Raw genomic sequence first — 19,176 nt, forward strand, 5'->3', positions numbered from 1 at the left:
CACAGCGCCACTTCTCAAGTCAGCCACTTGTATCATCCATATGCCGTTCTGATTGCTGACAAATACAGACACCATGTTTACACAGTTCTGATCGCAATTGCAAATAATTCTGTATGTCATGTGTGAATTTAAAACGTGCAAAATATTACAAAATACAAAAAGAGCTCAAAGAAAAGGGTTAAAAGCTGCGCAGCAGCAAATGGCTAAATCACTGTTGCCAGACGTATCACTCCACCTGTGGATCTGCTCCAGGCAGTTTCCTCAGTCCCTGTCTGCCGCCAACCTGCTATATTCAAGTAATCAACAAATGTCTCTCAGCGGGAATTTACACAGCACGTACTGTACGCTCAAAATAGTAGAAATACAAAGGAAAAAGAAACAGGGTTTTCTCTGTTGTCCTGGAACTGATTACAGTCTTGGTGGGGAAAAATAGTCCTGCATAAAACTCAGCGATCCACTGGCAGCAGAACCACTGGACGAGGTGGCTTTGACTCATTGCCTTCTTTACCTCTTTAAATGACATATTTTTAAAAAATATTTTATTTATTTATTTGAGAGAGAGAGAGAGGCAGCGAGAGAGGGAACACAGGCAGGGGGAGTGAGAGAGGGAGAAGCAGGCTTCCCGACAAGCAGGGAGCCCGGCATGGGGCTGGATCCTAGAACGCTGGGATCATGACCTGAACGGAAAGCAGACGCTTAACAACTGAGCCACCCGGGGGGCCCCTAAATGACATATTTTTTAAATGACATATTTCTCGTTATATGACACATCTTCTGTGTAGGGGTATATTGGACTAAGAAGAGCAGAAGAAAACAGCAGGTTTCACACTGTTTCATAATGATTTATTTCCATGTCTGTCCCATTACACGGAGTGTGCTTTGTCTTTGACTCAATGGTAAGCATTCATGTTTACTGAAGTAATGGTCTTCAAACCATCAAATCAGAGAACACGATACTAGGAAGGAAGCTTAGCGATCATACATTCAAGTCATCCTTGAATGAGTGAGAAAAATAAGGCCAGAGAGGTGAATTGACTTGCTGAAGGCTGTAGAGACTGTTCCGGGCAAAGCTGAGATCAGAATCTCTGTCACCTGACCCCTTATCCAGTGTTTTCCCAGTCCTTTGCCATTGCATTACCCTGGGTTCTCTTCTCCACCTCCTCCTCCTTCTTCACAGCATGTATCAACTTTTGATACATGTTTGACAGTTCCCACCCCCCAAGAATGTCAGCTCCATGAGAACAAGGAACTCATTCATCTTGCTTTTAGCACCTAGACCTGGCTCCTGTAGACATTCCAGAGATATTTGTTGAATTAAATGAATCATTGAATGAATGAATGAATGCTCTTCTCAATGTCCCAAACTCGTGGAATTCATTTTCTTGGAGCCTGCATTTTAAGTCGATTTGTTATTTCTTTTTTTTTTAAAGATTTTATTTATTTGAGAGAGAGAGAATGAGAGAGAGAGCATGAAAGGGGGGAGGGTCAGAGGAAGGAGCAGACTCCCTGCTGAGAAGGGAGCCTGATGTGGGACTGATCCTGGGACTCGATTCTGGGACTCCAGGATCATGACCTGAGCCAAAGGCAGTCTCTTAACCAACTGAGCCACCCAGGCGTCCCACTTTGTTATTTCACAGCTGGATTAATTTCAGCCTAAACTGCCAACTTTGATCAAAATCAGCATTGTATTCAATACACATCTTTCCTAGAAAAAGATTTGAAAAAATAAAAACTACTTCCTCTTGGCTTGGATTAAAACTTTTCCATCACATAACAACAAATAATTGCGGTCTGAGTTTTGAACTTGGATTACAAAATGAAAGGCAGTGAAACTGATATTAGAGGCCATTTGCTCTGGGACAGCCATAACTGGATTCCACTTGTAATTCCTACTGTGGAAAAAACCCAGCTCCATCCTCTAGAAAACAGAACAAAAATTTGAATGGTTCTCCATGACCTTCTTTCCATGGTAATCCTTCTGATCAAAAAATCCTTCAGCCAACCTATCTTCAGCCCATTCCCGTCTCACAAGCCACAGATATTTTCTCACTAAGCAGGAACTGAGGCCTCTAAGCAAAAGTAGATTATCTGAATAATGATTGAAGAGAGGTGTAGGAGGGAGCAGTGATAAAGGCAGCCATCACAATCCTAAAATGATCCAGAAACTTCCTGTAATCATCCATCCTCCTCTCCTCCATCATCTTTCTCTGCTCTAACACAGGCTCATGCCACCATCTTTACACTACACACACAGACAGCTGTGAAATTCCCTCCCTGCCCTTTCCTATGGGGGAGTCGGTGAGTGTTTAAAAGACGGAGACCCAGAACCTGGCCCCACCCCCCTAAACTACCTAAACTACCCCAGAAATTAGATCACCAAACATTCTTGACCAGAGTAGTCTGCACTACAATATTTTTTTTTTTAAATATTTTATTTATTTGACAGAGATAAAGACAGCTAGCGAGAGAGGGAACACAAGCAGGGGGAGTGGGAGAGGAAGAAGCAGGCTCATAGCAGAGGAGCCTGATGTGGGGCTCGATCCCATAACGCCGGGATCACGCCCTGAGCCGAAGGCAGACACTTAACCGCTGTGCCACCCAGGCGCCCCTACAATATCTTTTTGAGAATGTTTCCTGGTGGATTAAAAGCAAGAGCTAGGAGCTCCCACTGGCCAAATCTTGGTAATTTGAGTATTAAAATTATTTAGGACAGCAATGAACTGTTGGAGAAATAGGAAGCCATAAGCCCACAGTGCTACTAAGTAGCTAAAGAAGTAATGTGGGAGAAGGGAGGGCCTTGGCTTACAACAGAATACTGTGGGCTGACTGGTGAAAGTGAACGGAGTGCTAGAGCTGGAAAATCCTCATTCTGTAGATCGGCTCAGGCAAGAATTATCAATAGATGCTAAATCTAGGGGGAGATTTTTGATTAGGACTAGGATATCTGCATGGATCTATAGGTTCTCCCCCACAGATTGTTTATTAGTAGAAAAGAAGGGGGAAAACCCAGTAATTATATAGTTGAGAAATTGGGCAACACCTTGACCCCAAATGAGAACAATCTATTTTTTAAATGGGATTCTTAAAATACCAATGTCATGGGGCACCTGGGTGGCTCAGTCGGTTAAGCGCCTGTGTCTTGATTTCACCTCAGGTCATGATCCCAAGGTTGTAAGATGGACCATGTCGGGCTCCACACTGGGTGTGGAGCTTGCTTAAGATCCTCTCTCGGGGCGCCTGGGTGGTGCAGTCGTTGAGCGTCTGCCTTCGGCTCAGGGCGTGATCCCGAGGTCCTGGGATCAAGCCCCACATCAGGCTCCTCCACTGGGAGCCTGCTTCTTCCTCTCCCACTCCCCTTGCCTGTGTTCCCTCTCTCGCTGGCTGTCTCTCTCTCTGTCAAATAAATAAATAAAATCTTTAAAAAAAAAAAAGATCCTCTCTCTCCCTCTTCATCTGCCCCTCCCCCTCTCTAAAATATGTGTGTGTGTGTGTGTGTGTATCAGTGTCAAAAAAGACAAAGATTCTATATTAAAGGAGAATAGAGATGGGACACAATGGGGGATCCTAGACAAAATCCTATATGGCAAGAAAAATAGTGCTATAAAGCATGCTATTCAATAGATAAAGGTGTAAAAATGTTAAATTTGCTGAAGTTGATAACTGTGTGTGGTTATGTAAGAGAATATCTTTATTATTAGGAAATGCCCACTGGAATATTAAGGGGTAAAGTGCCATGATACATGTAAATTACCTTCAAATGGTTCAGAAAAAATATGTATAGCATCTATAGATGACATCTGTATACATAGAGAGAGTGCACAATGGTAAAGCAAATGGGGCAAAATGTTATCAACTGGTGACTCTGTCAAGAGTATGTGGATATACTTTCTAGTATTCTCATAACTTAATTCCAAAATTAAATGTTTGAAAAGTGCAACAGCTCCCTACATTGCTGAAGAATCTCAATCTCTCTACCTCTTAATTACTTTTTGTTGTGTGGCCGGCTCTTTACTGGGCTCTCTGAAGGGCTCTAAATGATGTTCCTACCTGTAGGAAGCTTCACATCTCTTGAGGAGGGAAGTCTCTAAACAGGAGGCAGAAAAGATTATAAAAGTTCAACTAGGAAGTTTAAAAATGGAGAAGAGATCAGGATACATGGATGGGATCAAGAAAGACTTCAAAGAGAAGGTTGGACCTGAGCCTTGAAAGCAGGATTTAAATCAGTAGAGGGTATTTCAGACAAAGTCAACAAGTGGTTTGTGTAACTCCAGGAGAGGCTCGTGCAGACTGATGAGTGGACTGAAGACTGGGTATTAGGGGGGCACCTGGGTGGCTCAGTCGTTAAGCGTCTGCCTTCAGCTCAGGCCGTGATCCCGGAGTCCTGGGATCGAGCCCCACATCAGGCTCCTCCGCTGGCAGCCTGCTTCTTCCTCTCCCACTCCCCCTGCCTGTGTTCCCTCTCTCACTGGCTATCTCTCTCTCCGTCAAAAAAAAAAAAAAAAAAGACTGGGTATTAGGAAGGATTGGAAAATAGGGTTGAGTAGATAAGATGCAGCCCGTCCTAAGTTCCTCAAGAGCAGTATCTACCTAGATCTCATGCAACACTATCGCCCAAAGCATAGGGCACAGGGCCAAACCCATGGGAGGAGTTCAATATATCCTTATTATTGGCTCGAGGACAAGTAATCTAAGCCCCAAACCAAGATAAGGAGTTTGGCCCCAAGTCTATACATAACAGATAGACGTATAATTTTTTTATAGGTATTGAGCCCAGAGCAAGTGCCTTCTAAAGCCTAAGCCAAACGAGCTAAGAGGCAGTGCAGGGTCTGGATAGACACCTACGTTAAGGTAGCAGCAGGTGGCAAAACCCCTGTGAGTTACTACTGTCTAGAGCACAGCTCTTTCGGGGGGGGGGACCCGCATTTTAGAAGAATGGCTTTGCAAGAAAGCTGTGCTTTTAACAAAGGGATGAATCTCTCCAAGTGGGGGCATCTCAGATAGGAGAGGATACTGGTTCACCTCAGCGCTTACAGCTGGAGCCCTGGCTGCTAGGCTTTTCTGAGTGTTTTAGAGGCTGGGTTCTCTCCCTAGAAGGAATTGGCATTGTCACCTGCTCAGCAATGCCCCAGGAGCAGGCCCTCATTGCCACAGCAGGCCCCCGCCCCCATGTCTATTCTCCAGCAAAACTGTATGCAAATTTTAGTTAAGCCCATTTCCCCCCACCAACTTGCATGAAGTCTTCAGCCATTTGTCTTCATTTCTGATCTCTCTCTCTTTTTTAAAAATATTTTATTTATTTATTTGAGAGAGAGAGCACAAGCAGGGGGACCGGGAAAGGGAGAAGCAGGCCCCCCGCTGAGCAGGGAGCCTGATGCTGGGCTCCATCCCAGGACCCTGGGATCATGACCTGAGCCAAGGGCAGAAGCTTCACCCAACTGAGCCACCCAGGCACCCCCATTTCTCATTTCTTCTAACTGGCCAGTTACTTCTAACACCTTTAGGTTGAATGATACACCAACCAGCACTAAAAGGTGTTAGAGGTGCGGTGGGCAAACAATGACTGGTGGCTCACAGGCCAAATCTGCTCCCACTGCCTGCATTTGTAAGGCCCTCATGCTAAGAATGGTTTTTATATTTTCCAATGCTTGAAAAAAATCAAAAGAATAATAATTCAGGACATGGGAAAATGAGATTCACGTGTGAATTTCAAATTTCAGTATCTATAAATAAAGTTTTATTGGCACGCAGCCATGCTCATCCTCTTACCTATTATCTATGGCTGCTTTTGTGCTAGAGTGAACAGTTGCAGAGGCCACATTGCCCGTGAAGCCTAAAATAACTTCCAGCTGGTCCTTTATAGAAGAAGTTTGCTGACCCCTGGCCTACAACAATGGCTCTCGATATGGGCCGGTTGTGCCCTCCAGGAGGCATTGTTGGTTATCACACCTTGGGGTGGGAGGGAGGGTGCTGAACGTGCTGCAATGCCCAGGACGGCCCCTACGACAAAGAACTCTCTGGCTTCAAATATGTCAGTAGTGCTGAGGCTGAGAAACCCTGGATTAGAGGAACCTAAGGTACTTCGAGTAAAGGAAAAACTCCATCCTTAATAAGGGATGTGGTTTACTGAACAACCAGATTGCTCATTTACATTAGCTCTTGTGGCTGGCTCCAGAGCCTGTATTTTTCCACCCCTAGGCGCCGGCCACTGCTCCGTGACGTCATAAGCGAGTGTTTCTCGCTCTCTCTCTCTCTCGGCTGCCATCTAGTGTGCGAGCCGCGCAAACTCAGGTCAGTGTCGTTTCCTCCGGTCCGGAAAGGATAGGGGACGCTTCTCTGGTCTCCAGGTCTCCAGCCTCTGGCCAATCGGGAAATGAAACCGAGGAAAGAAAACCTACCTCGACTGCAACCAGAATTGTAGAAAGTTGAGCCTCCTCCCCTCTTGCCCACCTTAATGCTGGAGGCGACAGGAGGCTTCTCCTCCCCCCCCCACCCGCCCCCGGAGACCCAGGACATAAAGTCCTACTTGCTGTCTATAGAACACTTTTCGAGTCCTCAAGCACGGTCATATTCATGAATTTCCGGGATGCTCACATCACGGGATTAAATGAAAGAAGACATGCAGTGCGGAGTTCTTTTCCTTCAGGAACTAAAACTCACCAGAATCTTGTTTGTAGGATCTGGCGCTCCACTTCCTCCACGTTTTATCCTAGATGATAATCAGCTCAATGCATCAGTTAAATCCATGCTAATGAAGGAAAAGTAGAGGACTTCCTGCCCACCCCCCCCCCCNCCCCCCCCCCCCGCCCCCGTGGGAATTGCAGTCCCAAATGGGGAGAGGGGGGCACAGCAGCCCACGTACGAAGATTGTATATGGGCTTGCCTCCCTGAGCCACTTCAGTCACCCACTTGGAAGGTGGCCACCCACTCCACATCACCTAACGATTTAAGATCAGATCACACAGCCATTGAGCATTTCTTTGAATTTTATTGAAAATTGACATGGACATTAGAAAGGTATCAAGCTAAACAGTGCTGGTTTTGGGATGTTTCTCCTGGCGAATGAAAGCCCCAGAGGGGCGGTGACTGGTCACACTTCTGAGCAAAAAGAACAAAGGAGAAGAAAGGAAAAACACGCACAGATTCTGGAAAACATGCAAAGAGGCTCTCTCAGGAGGCACCGGACAGTGGAATGGCAATGGTTGTAGGGATACATGGGAATGAGCCCGCTCACATGGTATTTTGATGCAAGTTAAGCCAATGAATTCAAGGCAGATTTATCAACACGAAAGTTCTCCTTGCAGATCCCGGGTTGAGCAGAAACCTCTCACAAAACCCCAACTGGCTCTGGAGGGTTGGATGGAGTAATTTTGCTCTTACTAAGCTTAAACCCCCTCCTGTCTCTCCCTTCCCCACCTGAGTGAGTGGATCCATTTTCCCCCCTTGTTGGGAAGCGGCGGTGGGGGGGGGGTCTGCAGAAGGCCTGTGAATGCTGATGAGAGGACTGTCGCTTGACTTTCTCTTCCATATTCAGAAATGTTTAATAGTGGCTGTGGACAGTCAACCCATTGGACCGGAGGATTGGTGTTTTAAAAGGAAAACCGGGAAACTTGTGAACAGCACTTCCACACCCACAGCTGAGGTCTCCTGCCCCAGTCACTTACACTTGGGTGAGTCGTCCTGCAGTTGTCTCTCTGAGGTTACATTTGGTCCATTCTCCAGCTCAGAAGGTTCTTTTCCTACCTTGGGTAGGTTAGGACAAGACATTTCCATTTAAAATACCATGTGAGCCAGGAGAGAGCTTCTTGCCTGGACACAGGGACACGGGAACACTTGTGGAGTGTGTGGCGTGTGTTATGTGCGCAGTTTGAGGGGAGAAGGGGATTGGTTGGTTTCTGGTTTGAGACAATATAATGGCAGTCTTCTCCTTTAGACTTAGTGCAGCTGCTGAAGACAAGATTAAAAAAAGCTGGAGAGGGAGAGAGAAAGAGAAAGAGAACATGAAATTAGCTAAAGAAAAAGGACATTCAAAGTAAGACAAGGCAAGGGGAGTGGGCAGTGTGGGGCAGCACAGATTATGCTTGGAGAAGACAGGTTAGAAAGGGGGCCACCAACAGACCGTCACCACTGGGAAATCTGCTGAGAAGAGTTTAAGAACACCACACACCAGTTTGAAGCTTCTCGTTTTAATCAAAAAACAGCCACGTGTGAATGCCAAATGATTAAAAGCAAAACCAAAAGCCATCTGCACCGCAGCAAGAAAAAGCAAACCTCTTGCTTAAGAGAAATGGTGTGTGTGTGTGTGTGGTCACGTGTGGGGATTTTTCAGGAAAACCATTCCATTCCAGTCCGGGAAAATAAAAGCGCAGACCATTTCTAATGACTGGATTTGTTTCACCAGAAGTTAACAGAGTACTTAGGGTATTTTTAAAAAAAATAATAATTGTGCTAATTAAAAAGCTTCTTCACTGAAGGGGGAGAAAAAAAAATTTGTCTACAGTGAGAAAAGCTACCCAGTAAAATAACTATTTTCATCCTTTTAATCAACTTTCTAAAGGCCTTCTGTTCACTCGCAGGTTAGATGTTTTTGTTTACCAAACTTCCTTGAATACGAGGAATCGAGGAATCGTGTAAAGTACCTGTTCACCCTCGCGTGCCTGGGCCGCAGTCCAAACTTCCAGGGAAGCTGACCAGCCAACAGGCACCGTCAGCAGAAACACTGGGCTCGGGAGCTGGCCTGGAGTCCCCAGCTTTGCCTTCCCCACCCTCTCCATCCTCAGATAGCTTTCTATGGGGGCAGGGGAAACCCTCAAAGGCCCTGTAATGCCAATTATTCATTTTCTCAGAACAACATCCAAAGACCTTGGTCTCCAGCAACATAGAGAGGAACAGGTTGAATCCATTTGTGACACGGAGCCGGGGTCAGGAGACACTGAATTTTCCCTGGCTTCTGCCACAAAACAGCACTGGGACATCGGGGCCAGTCCCTCGACTTCTCCGGGTCTCCATTTCCTTTGGGTCGTAGCTGTTTGAGGGACCAAAATTTCTCCCTGGCCTGGACATTCCCGCCTAGGCCCGGATGTTCTTCCCAAGGCTGGCTGGCCGGCTACTACTTTTGAAGTTTTCAGAGCTCCTCAGGCCTCAAGTAGTTAATGTGTAAACAAATGCAAATGAGAGGGCCCCCCCATTTGTGATGCAAATGATAACCCAGGGGAAATGGTGACCGGCTGCTTGGTTGAGTCTGAGATTCTTGGGAAAGAGCTATAAAACTGGACACTGAGACATCAAAGCTGCCAGTGACATGTCTTTCCCAAGGAGACTTGCAGCCCTAATTTAGGATCTCTCTGAGCTACTGGCGGAGTATCCAGTTTTTGTTTTGTTTTGTTTTGAACCTCCGAGCATGGGGTCTCCTAACATGCTCCCCTAGGAGACTTGGATTTTTCTCAAGAAACTAGCTTATACTACATCCTTGCCTCTGGCCACTAACCGATCAGTGACTCACCCAACAATACACATCAAAACTGCACTCTTGCTCTGCCAACTAGAACATAGAAAGCGTGTGCGTAGCGTCGCTTGTTTCTTCTACTTTTCGCTTCCTACAATTTATGATCTCTTATGGAAGAGAGGACAGCCCCTCCCCATTCTCAACACTTCAGAAAGCCCTGAAAATTTGGCATAGCCTGGTTTAAGTGTGCGTTTTGAAAAAAAGAAAAAGTGATCCAAAAAAAAAAAAAACCACCTCAAAAAAACAATAAAGAAGAAGAAGGTCATGATCAGTGCCAATGGACTCGGAGGCAGAACTCAGAAGACGAGGTGGGACTCAAAGTGGAAGTACATGGCAGGGGGGGGTGGGGGCTGCTGCCTGCCCCCCCCATAGGAAAGCTGTCAGTTAAAATAGGAACCTTGGCTTAAAAGGCTAAATGGAGTCCAGTCCAGCTGTAGCGGGGGCTACTATTCAGTACACAGCCATGGATTACTGCAAAGGAAGGGCAGAGAAAAGGAAGGGCGCGTTAGCCACAGATCATTGCCAGGTGACCTTCAGCTCTCTCTCTCTCTCTCTCTCTCTCTCTCTCTCTCTCTCTCTCGCTGGCCAAACACCAAGGCCGCTGTACCTCATGGTCCTGACAGTGGAGGGCTCTCTACTTCAAAGGCATTCCCAAAGCCACTATCAGATGGGCCCGTTATAAAAATTGGGGCTGGAATATCTTTTAAATATCACATCCTGGGGCGCCTGGGTGGCACAGCGGTTAAGCGTCTGCCTTCGGCTCAGGGCGTGATCCCAGCGTTATGGGATCGAGCCCCACTTCAGGCTCTTCCGCACTGAGCCTGCCTTCTTCCTCTCCCACTCCCCTGCTTGTGTTCCCTCTCTTGCTGGCTGTCTCTATCTCTGTCGAATAAATAAATTAAAATAAATAAATAAATAAATAAATAAATAAATAAATAAATATCACATCCTTAGACCGGAGATAAAGTCGGGGACCTTCTGAGACACAACACCTCTCCTCTCCTTCCCAGCTGATGGTCTCACCTCTTCTAATGGGGGGGACACATGCAAAATACAGATTAAAACTCATCCCACGCACCAAATAAGCAGACTGGAAGACTCATCAGAGCAAACCTGAAAACATTGCTCCTTTGACCATGCAGTTGGGCAGTTTGCAACATGAACCGGCGACTGAGCCTGCCTGAGTGGGATGGTGTGGGGCCCTAAGGGAGATTACAGAGATACTGAGACACCTCAGAAGAATTCCAGAAGTCTATCATTGAAGACACTAGGCTGGTAATAATATTCAGGTTTATTCCCCCTTCTGCATTTGTGGGGTACCCAGAATTATAGAGAGCAGAAATTTATGCTATTTTCTTCAGCAGTCATCTTTTCTGGAAAGGGCTTGTTCTGTCAATAAACTCGTTCTGGATTTTTAACTCAACTTGAGTGCACTTACTTGGAGCAACTCAAAACTGGAAAAGGCTGGGCTGAGAGGCCAGAAGAAAAAGGCACCAGAGGATCTCCTTTTGGAGCCCTCTCAGAAGGGGCCATGGCTCCTGTCGGGGGTTGGAGGGGTCAGGGAAGCCCAGTGCGTGGGGACTGACTGGGACTAACTGGCGCTTACCCAGGCATGGTGGAGGCAAATACTTCAGGGAAACAAGCAGCAATCAGAATTCGAACAGGGAAGCTGGTGGTGGAGAATAGCAGATGGGACCCTTGAACATGTTACAGTCTGGCAAAGATGGCAGGGGAGTGGCTGGCGGGGGGTGGAACAGGGGGGACTGAGATGCAGGAGGCATCTCCATTTCCAAGCCATGTGACTGCTGGCTTCTTGACCAGAGGCCAGACACCATCCTCAGACTCCCAGGCTTCTATAAACTTTGGCAGGAAGAGAGGGGAGGGCATGGGTCGTGTGCCCCCTCAGGCGTGTTAAGGGGGAATTAGAGAAAGGGAGGCCCAGCTCTGTTGCGCAGGAAAAGGGCGTCTACAGGAAGCCCAAACTGAAAATGAAAAGAGAAGTTGGGTTAACGAATGGATGGATTAATGTACAACAACAACAACAACAACAAAAGGTTAGAAGAAAATTGTCATGATGACTAATGGATAAATTAGAATATAGCTATGTTAGAATAAGGTCTTATTGCATTGGCTCCTGGGAACATGCTTTCTCTCTCACGCACCCCCACACACCTCTGAGTGGCAGTAGAGTGCCATTAGCTAAGCAAGATAATTATCAACAGCCACGAGAATATTTTCTCTCTTCCTAATTACTGGGTCCTAATGCTCCCCCACCCAGACGCTGTCCAGGAGTCCGGTCAGCAAATCTCCAGGGGGCCTCAGGCCGCTGGGCAGAGCGCCAGGCTCTCAGCCACAGATTGCCTTGTCCCACAGGGAAAACAGAGGCGGTGGAGGGATCTCCTCAGGTAGACTTTGGAGCAGCCCCAGTTAGCTAACTGGTACCCCGGGGCAAGACTGAGAAGTATCTGGAGACGGCTGAGGGGTCTGCAGTAGGGTCCAGACCACAGTTTCCTGAAAATCTGAACTACGGCAATCCATTTTGGGTACACATTTATCTCATTACATCAAGGCTATTAGATGTCTGGGAAGGCTGTCAAAAGCACATGTGTATGGGAGTATGTTTGTACAGTCACTTCCTCGGAGCAAATACATCCACGCAGCTCTCCACACACGCACCTCTACTCTCTCTCTCTCTCTCATAGCCATTTATGCCAGGAATTAGTTCTGCACTCCTGTTCCAGCTCTGCCGCTAACTCACTGTGTGAGCCTTGGTAAGTCTCTGAAATTCCCCACTCCTCCATGCGCTCATCCTGCAAAATGAAGATTATTCCTTTCCTCTCTACCTCACAGGATTGTTGTAAGGTGAAAATAATGTCGTCTGGAGAAGCACTTTGAAAAGTATCAAAATGCCACATGAACGCTCACCTCTTATTCTAGTCTTTGTCTACTGCCCAGGGGAAGGGAGACCTAAACAACATGGCGACGGCCTATGTTCTGGGCTGCGCAGGAAGGCGGACATATTTTGATCTGTGTATCCTGTCCATATATGGTGCGCACACACCCCTCCCCAACGGGCCAAGGGGCCAGTAACCATTGAGATACAGTATCGGCAACTGCGCAGGGGTCCCAGAGGAATTTCTCTTACAATTGCGGAGAGCGGCCGCTAGCGCCTCCAGCAATTTCAAAACCAGTGGGGGAACAGAGAGCCTCCCTCAGCCCGCACTCCAGTTAATGAGGGGTGGCCTTTGTGATCCGCCCCTGGAATGAGGGCCTTGGGGAGGGGACAGGCTGCCTTTGTGGCTTTCAGGTCCCCTGGAGCCAAGGCCTCCCTCCCTTATTTGGTTTGGAACCGCTCTTGCGGTCCGCTGGGGAGAAGCCTGCCAGGAAAAGCCAATCTACTTGGGGTTTGGGTGGCCTGTTCCCACTGGTTGCCAATTGCCTCTCACTTGTACAGCATGGCTTTAATTATAGTTTCGCCAGAATTCATTTTTGTAATGGCTACTAACAATGATTGACTCAAGGAAACCTGAACCAAATTGTGTCTGGCCACGTGCATCGCCACCAGAGTCAACTGAAATCTACCAGCATTCACCTTTCCTGCGCTCCTCGCTGAAAACGGGGGAACAAATGAACAGAGCCCCTAGAGGCGTCAGACACTTTGTTAGAGACACGAGAGCCACGGCAGTGGACAGACCGAGGAATTCAAAGTCTTCCCAGATGGAGATTCGCAGTTTAATTCCTGTCAACTAACAGGGCACCAAGACTTGCCTTTAAGCCAGACAATAAATCATTGCATTGTTTTTTTAGGGTTGTTTCCCTTGGCCCAGTTTCAGGGGCCTGATGTTTCAGGAGCCTCTGTGAACTTCCTCTTGGAGATTTGCTTGAAAGTAGGATGTTTTGCCAACTGCCCGAAGTCCCCAGAGCCAACAGCTATAGCTTTGGCGACTAACAGCAGGTTCTCCATTTAAATCATAAATTACATTGGTGAGTGGGGAGAAGGCTGCTCGATAGTTTACATTCCCTGATCCAAACAAACCAAAGGTAAAAGGCATTTATGAGACAAACGGGGCATTTGGAACACCAACTAGAAATGTGATGTTAACAAATTGTGCATTTGGTAGGTGTGGTAATGGTGGTGCTGTGGTTATGGGTTTTTTTTTAAGAGTCATTATCTCTTAGAGATACAGGCTAAAGTATTTACAGATGAAATGATACGGCTTTTGCTTTACAATAATCCAGCAAATTTGAGATAATGGATGAGATGGTATTGGCCATATGTTGAGAATTGCCTGGGGGCTGGGTTGTGGGCACTCTCTTCTCTCTTGTCCCTGTGTGGAAGTTTCTATGGTAAAGTTTAAAAAATAGCAATAAGTCTAATTATGTGGAACATACTTATGTTCCCTCCCTACTTACTGAGTCTAGAAGGATAGATAAAAGGTGCTTAATCTTTGCTATAATCAACCTATAAACCACATGATGTCAAGGACTGCATGATTCACTCTGTAGACCTAAGAGCCCTCAGGAATCCGTGCTATCAAAGGTTACCCATTTACCTTCTTATCAAAGGTGTTCATGCAGCTGGTGAATGAAATGTAAGGAAATCTCTATAATGTTTGAAATCTCTTCATTTCCTTCCACTTTTATTATAGGTTTTTTGGGGGGAGGAGCACACAGCCAAAGGAAATTTGAGAACTTAAAACCCCTCGGATAAGAAACAGCCACCAGAGGCGCCTGGGTGGCACAGCGGTTAAGCGTCTGCCTTTGGCTCAGGGCGTGATCCCGGCGTTCTGGGATAGCCCCACATCAGGCTCCTCCGCTATGAGCCTGCTGCTTCCTCTCCCACTCCCCCTGCTTGTGCTCCCTCTCTCGCTGGCTGTCTCTCTCTCTGTCGAATAAATAAAATCTTAAAAAAAAAAAAAAGAAAGAAACAGCCACCAGAGGGAAATAGAGAAGCACATTTCCGTTGACTTGGAACATTCCCAAACCTGGGGGGTCAACGCCAACTGTGACATTACAGGACAGACTAGCAGGCCCATTGATTTCCCTCGTCACTACCTGCTAGTTGATTTTGAAAGCAATGATTAGGGCGCTTTTAAGAAAAAAGAACGGCCAAGAGTGAAACCTCAGCTACTGATCACAGGACCCACCTATGCTACTCAACCGTTCTAGTGGCAAGTCTGGAAACACCGCTTGTCATCACGCAGGCAAACATTCCACATGTACCCTGGCGACTACAGCAAACTGTCTCTTCATCCTGTCAGTCACAAGAGCTAGGACACTGAAGCAGCTTCTTTCGTGATTAGGTATGTGTGTTGGGTGGGGAGCGGGGTTTGGGGAGATGTGTTCTAGAAGCCACCGCCAGTTCTATTGAGAGTTAATAAAGCTTACCAGGACCTGGGTCTCATGCAGCATGCAGCAAACAGCAGAGTTAACTGTAAAACAGTAAGAGCTGATGAAGATGGAGGGAGCTTGAGGAGAGATCCAATATTATGAGTTGATACCAACAATGAAGGATTAGCCATCAAAGGAAATGAGGAAGAGTGGGGGCGGGGGAGAGGGAGGGCGGGCTGGTAGGGACCCCGGAAACACCAGTACTCTTTCTTAACCTCTGGAGAGACACGTCTCCCTACATAGGGTCTTCTGCCTGGAATGGGAGTGGGGGGATCAGTCCATGTGAGACCACTGGGAGAGAGAGCCTGGTCTGGGAGGAACTTGCACTGAACATCTGACTAGGGAATATTTATAGTTTAGTGTCAGTGGGGTCCAAACAAAGGCATCTCCTAATTCCAGCGAGCAGGCTGTGAGGCTGCCCCAGGGACTGAGGTAACAAATATCCCAGGCCAAGAAGGCGGCGGGTTAGAGCTGGAAGACAGATTTGGTGTTTTCTGATCTTAAAAAGAGGAACCCGTTCCTGCTGGTGTCTCACACACGACGCCAGGTCAGTTAATATACGGTGTGTCCAAAGAGGTCTTTTTCTGGCTAGTTAAACCCATCCATCAGGTTACCACCGAAACAAGTTCATTAGTCAGTGAATCTGACACAAAGCGTGGTGACTCAGTAGCAAACATCTCTGGACTCATGGGTGAAAATGTTCAAATTACACTTCTGAATAAATGGATTGCAAAACCAAGTGCCTTCAAATAGTAACTATTCTACTGTTATATCCAAGTCACTGTTTTATTTCTAAGAGATTAGCCAGGCACAGAGGAAAGGAAGAGGTTTCCTCCTTCTGGCAGCCATCCCAGAGTTGAGTCAGGAACAAGTCGCTAAGAACAGAAGGCAAAGACCATGGACACCTTTCGGATCCTCAGACCCCTTTGGTAAGGACATGGCCCAGCGCTCCACGTGAGGGCTCCCCACGTCACACCGCACAAGCGGCTAGAGCACAGGGAACCCCTGGACGGTTTCCCGGTGCTGCACAGGTCCCACGGGAAATCCTTTCCTCTCCTCTGGCTCTGGATGAGGAACGGGGAGCTTGGGCCAGCAGAGCCTGGAGTCGGCTCAGGGTTACGGACCCGCATGGAAGCAGGAGTCCGCGCTGTCCTGCCTTACCAGATACCAGGGGGGACGGACAGACTCTACAGCCACTGCCCAGCCTGAGGATGGGGCACGTGAGTCTACTAGCATCTGGGGGCTCCCCATCAAGTCCTCAGCACCCCAAGCCAGGAACAATGAAACGGCCAAGAGAGAGGAATGCCACAGAGTGGGAGAACCCGACTGGGCTGCAGCCTTCAGTAAGAGCTGTTCAACTGCTGGCTGCAGCTAAGTGAGAATGGGGTTGGGGGGCTACAGGCACGGGGAGGTGAACACCCCAGACACGGGATGAACACGCAGGCCAGTAAGCCAGATCAGCGCCAACCTCTTGAGGGAGAAAGAGGGTGTCCAGAGGCTTCTGCTAAGGCTCCCTCTCCCCTTTATCCTCTAGCTGTCCTTCTCCTTCACCTCTTTCTTACACCTCCACAGATCTCATGGTTTCCTCCTTTCTTTCTCACCTCCCACGTTCCCTTTGCCTCTCTTCTGTCCCTCCCTATCCTCCTACCTGGAGCTTATAGGGCTTTCCCAAGCAGCCGAGTGGAGGGTCCAGGCCCCCGGGACCACAGGCCCCCCTACTCTCAGTTCCCCAAACTCAGGGGACACAGAGACCAGTTATAGGGACCCAAATGCAAAACGCACCTGTCAGTCCACAGATCACCTCTGGCCCCCAGCCCTCAGCACCCCCCACCCCCCCCAGTCTCTAGGCCTTGTGCTGAGGGGACGAGCAGGAGGAGGAAGCCAGAACCCCAGAACAGCCTACCACTTACTTTTTCTTCTCTTTATCCCTCTTCAGAGTCTGTGAGCCTCCAGCCTGGGAGCCCTGGGACTGGAGCAGCTCAGCCGCCGTCTTTCTCTGTTTGAAGGCGTTGACTTCATCGTCCAGGCATTTCTTCTTATCCTCCAGCTTCTTCTTTTCGTCCTGGTGCAGTTTCTTCAGACGGTCAAACTTCTCGTGCAGCTGGCAGGGAAGCACAGGGAGTCTGAGGAGCGGCCTCCCTGGGAGCAGCTCTTCTCGGAGCAGAGCCCAGGGCGGCTGGGGACCGGCGGGACCCGGGGACCTCAGGAGACATTTCTGCCAGGGACCGCTCTGATGGCACCAAAGGGCACAGTGTTCGGGGTAGGTCCCTTTCCTGCCACTTCATCTTCACGTTTCTGCTCTCGAATGTGGTCAGGGAACTGTTATTAATGAATACTAATTAATAATTAGTATCAAGAACTATGCTGTTATTATTGGTATTTTATGAGGGAACAGAAGGTCAGAGAAGCGAAGGACTTTGCCCAAGGTTAACCCATGCTTCGGAGAATTATATAGCGAGACGGCCCAATATGAGAGGGGGCCCCTGCCTTTCCCTACCCACTGTGGTCAAGGAGCATCGCCATGGGTTGCAGAGAAAACTTCAGCAATGCCAAAGCTGGTCAGAGAAAATACTTGTCCTCAGACATGGAAGGAGATGAAGGCATTTTATAAAATGGAATGAGTGCAGAGACCTCAGCTTTGACCAAGGGGAGACTCAGCTAGCCCTGAATAGAACCAGACACCCCAAGGAGAACGGTAAGAATATTCTGGCATGCCGCTGTGCTAACAAACTGGAACGTGATAAAGTACCCTGAAGACTAAGAGCAGACCAAGCATAACCTCACTTGCTTTTGAGGGTTCTGGAGAGAATTTAGGATTCCATGGCACTCGAAGCATATCATGGAGGAGGGCGGGTCTCTGGGTCCTACAGGTATTTGGGACTGCCACTTAGTAAGGGGTGGTGGACGACAGGCTTGCCGCATAGACCAGCTTCTACTAGTCCCTGGGGGTAGGGTGGTGGAAGCTGTGGCCCTCCGTTGCTCTAACCTGGCTTTTGTTCACTGGACTTTCACTCATTTACCTTTAAGATCCCCTCACGTCTCCTCCCAAAGTACTGGGTGACATTTTTCTTTTGAAAAGTGAAACTGAAAAAAAAATCAATATCCATGCCATGGACTTTGGTCTTGACTCTTTCTTGTGCTGCGTTGCCCAATAGAACTTTCTGCAGTGATGGAAATGATCTATGGCTGTGCTGTCCAATACGATAGCCACTAGTCGCAGGGGGACAGCATTTCAAATGTGGCTAATGCGACTGAGGAACTGAGTTTTAAGTTTTATTAAATTGTAATCCGTTTGAGTGTAAACAGCCACATGTGGCTGGTGACTACTGTGTAAGAGAGCGCGGCTCTAGGGAATGAAGTAACAGGGAATGAGAACACATCCACGCCTTGGGGAACGAGGGATCAAGAAGATAGAGATCTCACCACGCCCACCCTCGGTGCCAGCCAAGGCAGGGCTGCTCAGGCCGGCCCCATTCCTGCCTGGAAGCTTCGAGGCTCTGACTGGCTGTGCCCTTGGGGCAGAAGCCCCTGCCTCATCCAAGCTCAGCCCCCTCTTCCTGCTTGCTGGGCAGTCAGGGTCACATTTACCTCTTTCTCTGCCTCTTTAAGTTCAGCTTCTTTCTCTTTGACCCTCTGGACGAACATCTGTCTCATCTCCTCTTCTTTTTTCTGGAGCTCCCCTAGGAACTCATTCCTTTTGGCCTCGTATGTCTCCTGTAAGCTGCGAATACGGTCAGGTTAATTCCCCTCCCTTTGGAATGGCTCCTATTCAACGAAAACTGGCCCCAGTGATCCTCCCTGGGTCCCCCTCCCCCCCTTCCCCAATTCTGGACATGCAAAAACAGAAGCACAAAGCTGCAGGCAGCTGGCCTGGCACGTGACAGCAGGGTCATGGGCTGCTTGCGGGGGCCGGGGCAGCCCTGGGGAACTGACAAGATCCTTGGAACTGGAAGTGACTCAGAACATCTGCTTCTCTGCCCTGGTCATACAGATGAGGAAAGAGGACCAGAGAGGTGAGGTGATCTTCTCAGGACCACACGGCTAGGTAGAGGTAAGGCAGGGACCAGAAGCTGGGTCTCTCATCTCTTAATCTGGGTCCTTCCTCTGCACCGGGCTCCCAGGTCCTGTCTCTGAAACCGGCCACATTAATGAACTATTGCAAAAAACACTTGGTGAGACTCCATCGCGTGCTAGACACAGGACTAAGTGACACTATGCTAGTCATTCAACATCTAGAGCCAACAGCCACTGGGCGCACCATCAAGGAATGCACGGTCTACTGG

General features: G+C 48.1%; 1 protein-coding gene across 4 annotated transcripts in view; it reads right to left on the reverse strand.

Moving 5' to 3' along the window:
* Positions 1-6,965: 6,965 nt before the first annotated feature.
* Positions 6,966-19,176, reverse strand: part of SEPTIN6 (septin 6) — a 65,171-nt gene continuing 52,960 nt past the window's right edge. For 2 of the 4 annotated variants that reach the window (XM_011229086.3, XM_034649928.1), the window contains exons 8-10: positions 18,482-18,614; positions 16,804-16,994; positions 8,168-9,973 (exon numbers count right to left, since the gene is read on the reverse strand). In XM_011229086.3, the coding sequence (XP_011227388.1) occupies positions 9,949-9,973; positions 16,804-16,994; positions 18,482-18,614 (349 nt within the window). In that variant the 3' untranslated portion in view covers positions 8,168-9,948. Of the gene's footprint in view, positions 7,967-8,167; positions 9,974-10,775; positions 11,485-14,890; positions 14,935-16,803; positions 16,995-18,481; positions 18,615-19,176 lie in introns of those variants that run through there. The other 2 variants (XM_034649930.1, XM_034649929.1) reach the window with 2 other exon arrangements.

This window comes from Ailuropoda melanoleuca, chromosome X (assembly GCF_002007445.2).
Source record: "Ailuropoda melanoleuca isolate Jingjing chromosome X, ASM200744v2, whole genome shotgun sequence".
Lineage (NCBI taxonomy): Eukaryota > Metazoa > Chordata > Mammalia > Carnivora > Ursidae > Ailuropoda > Ailuropoda melanoleuca.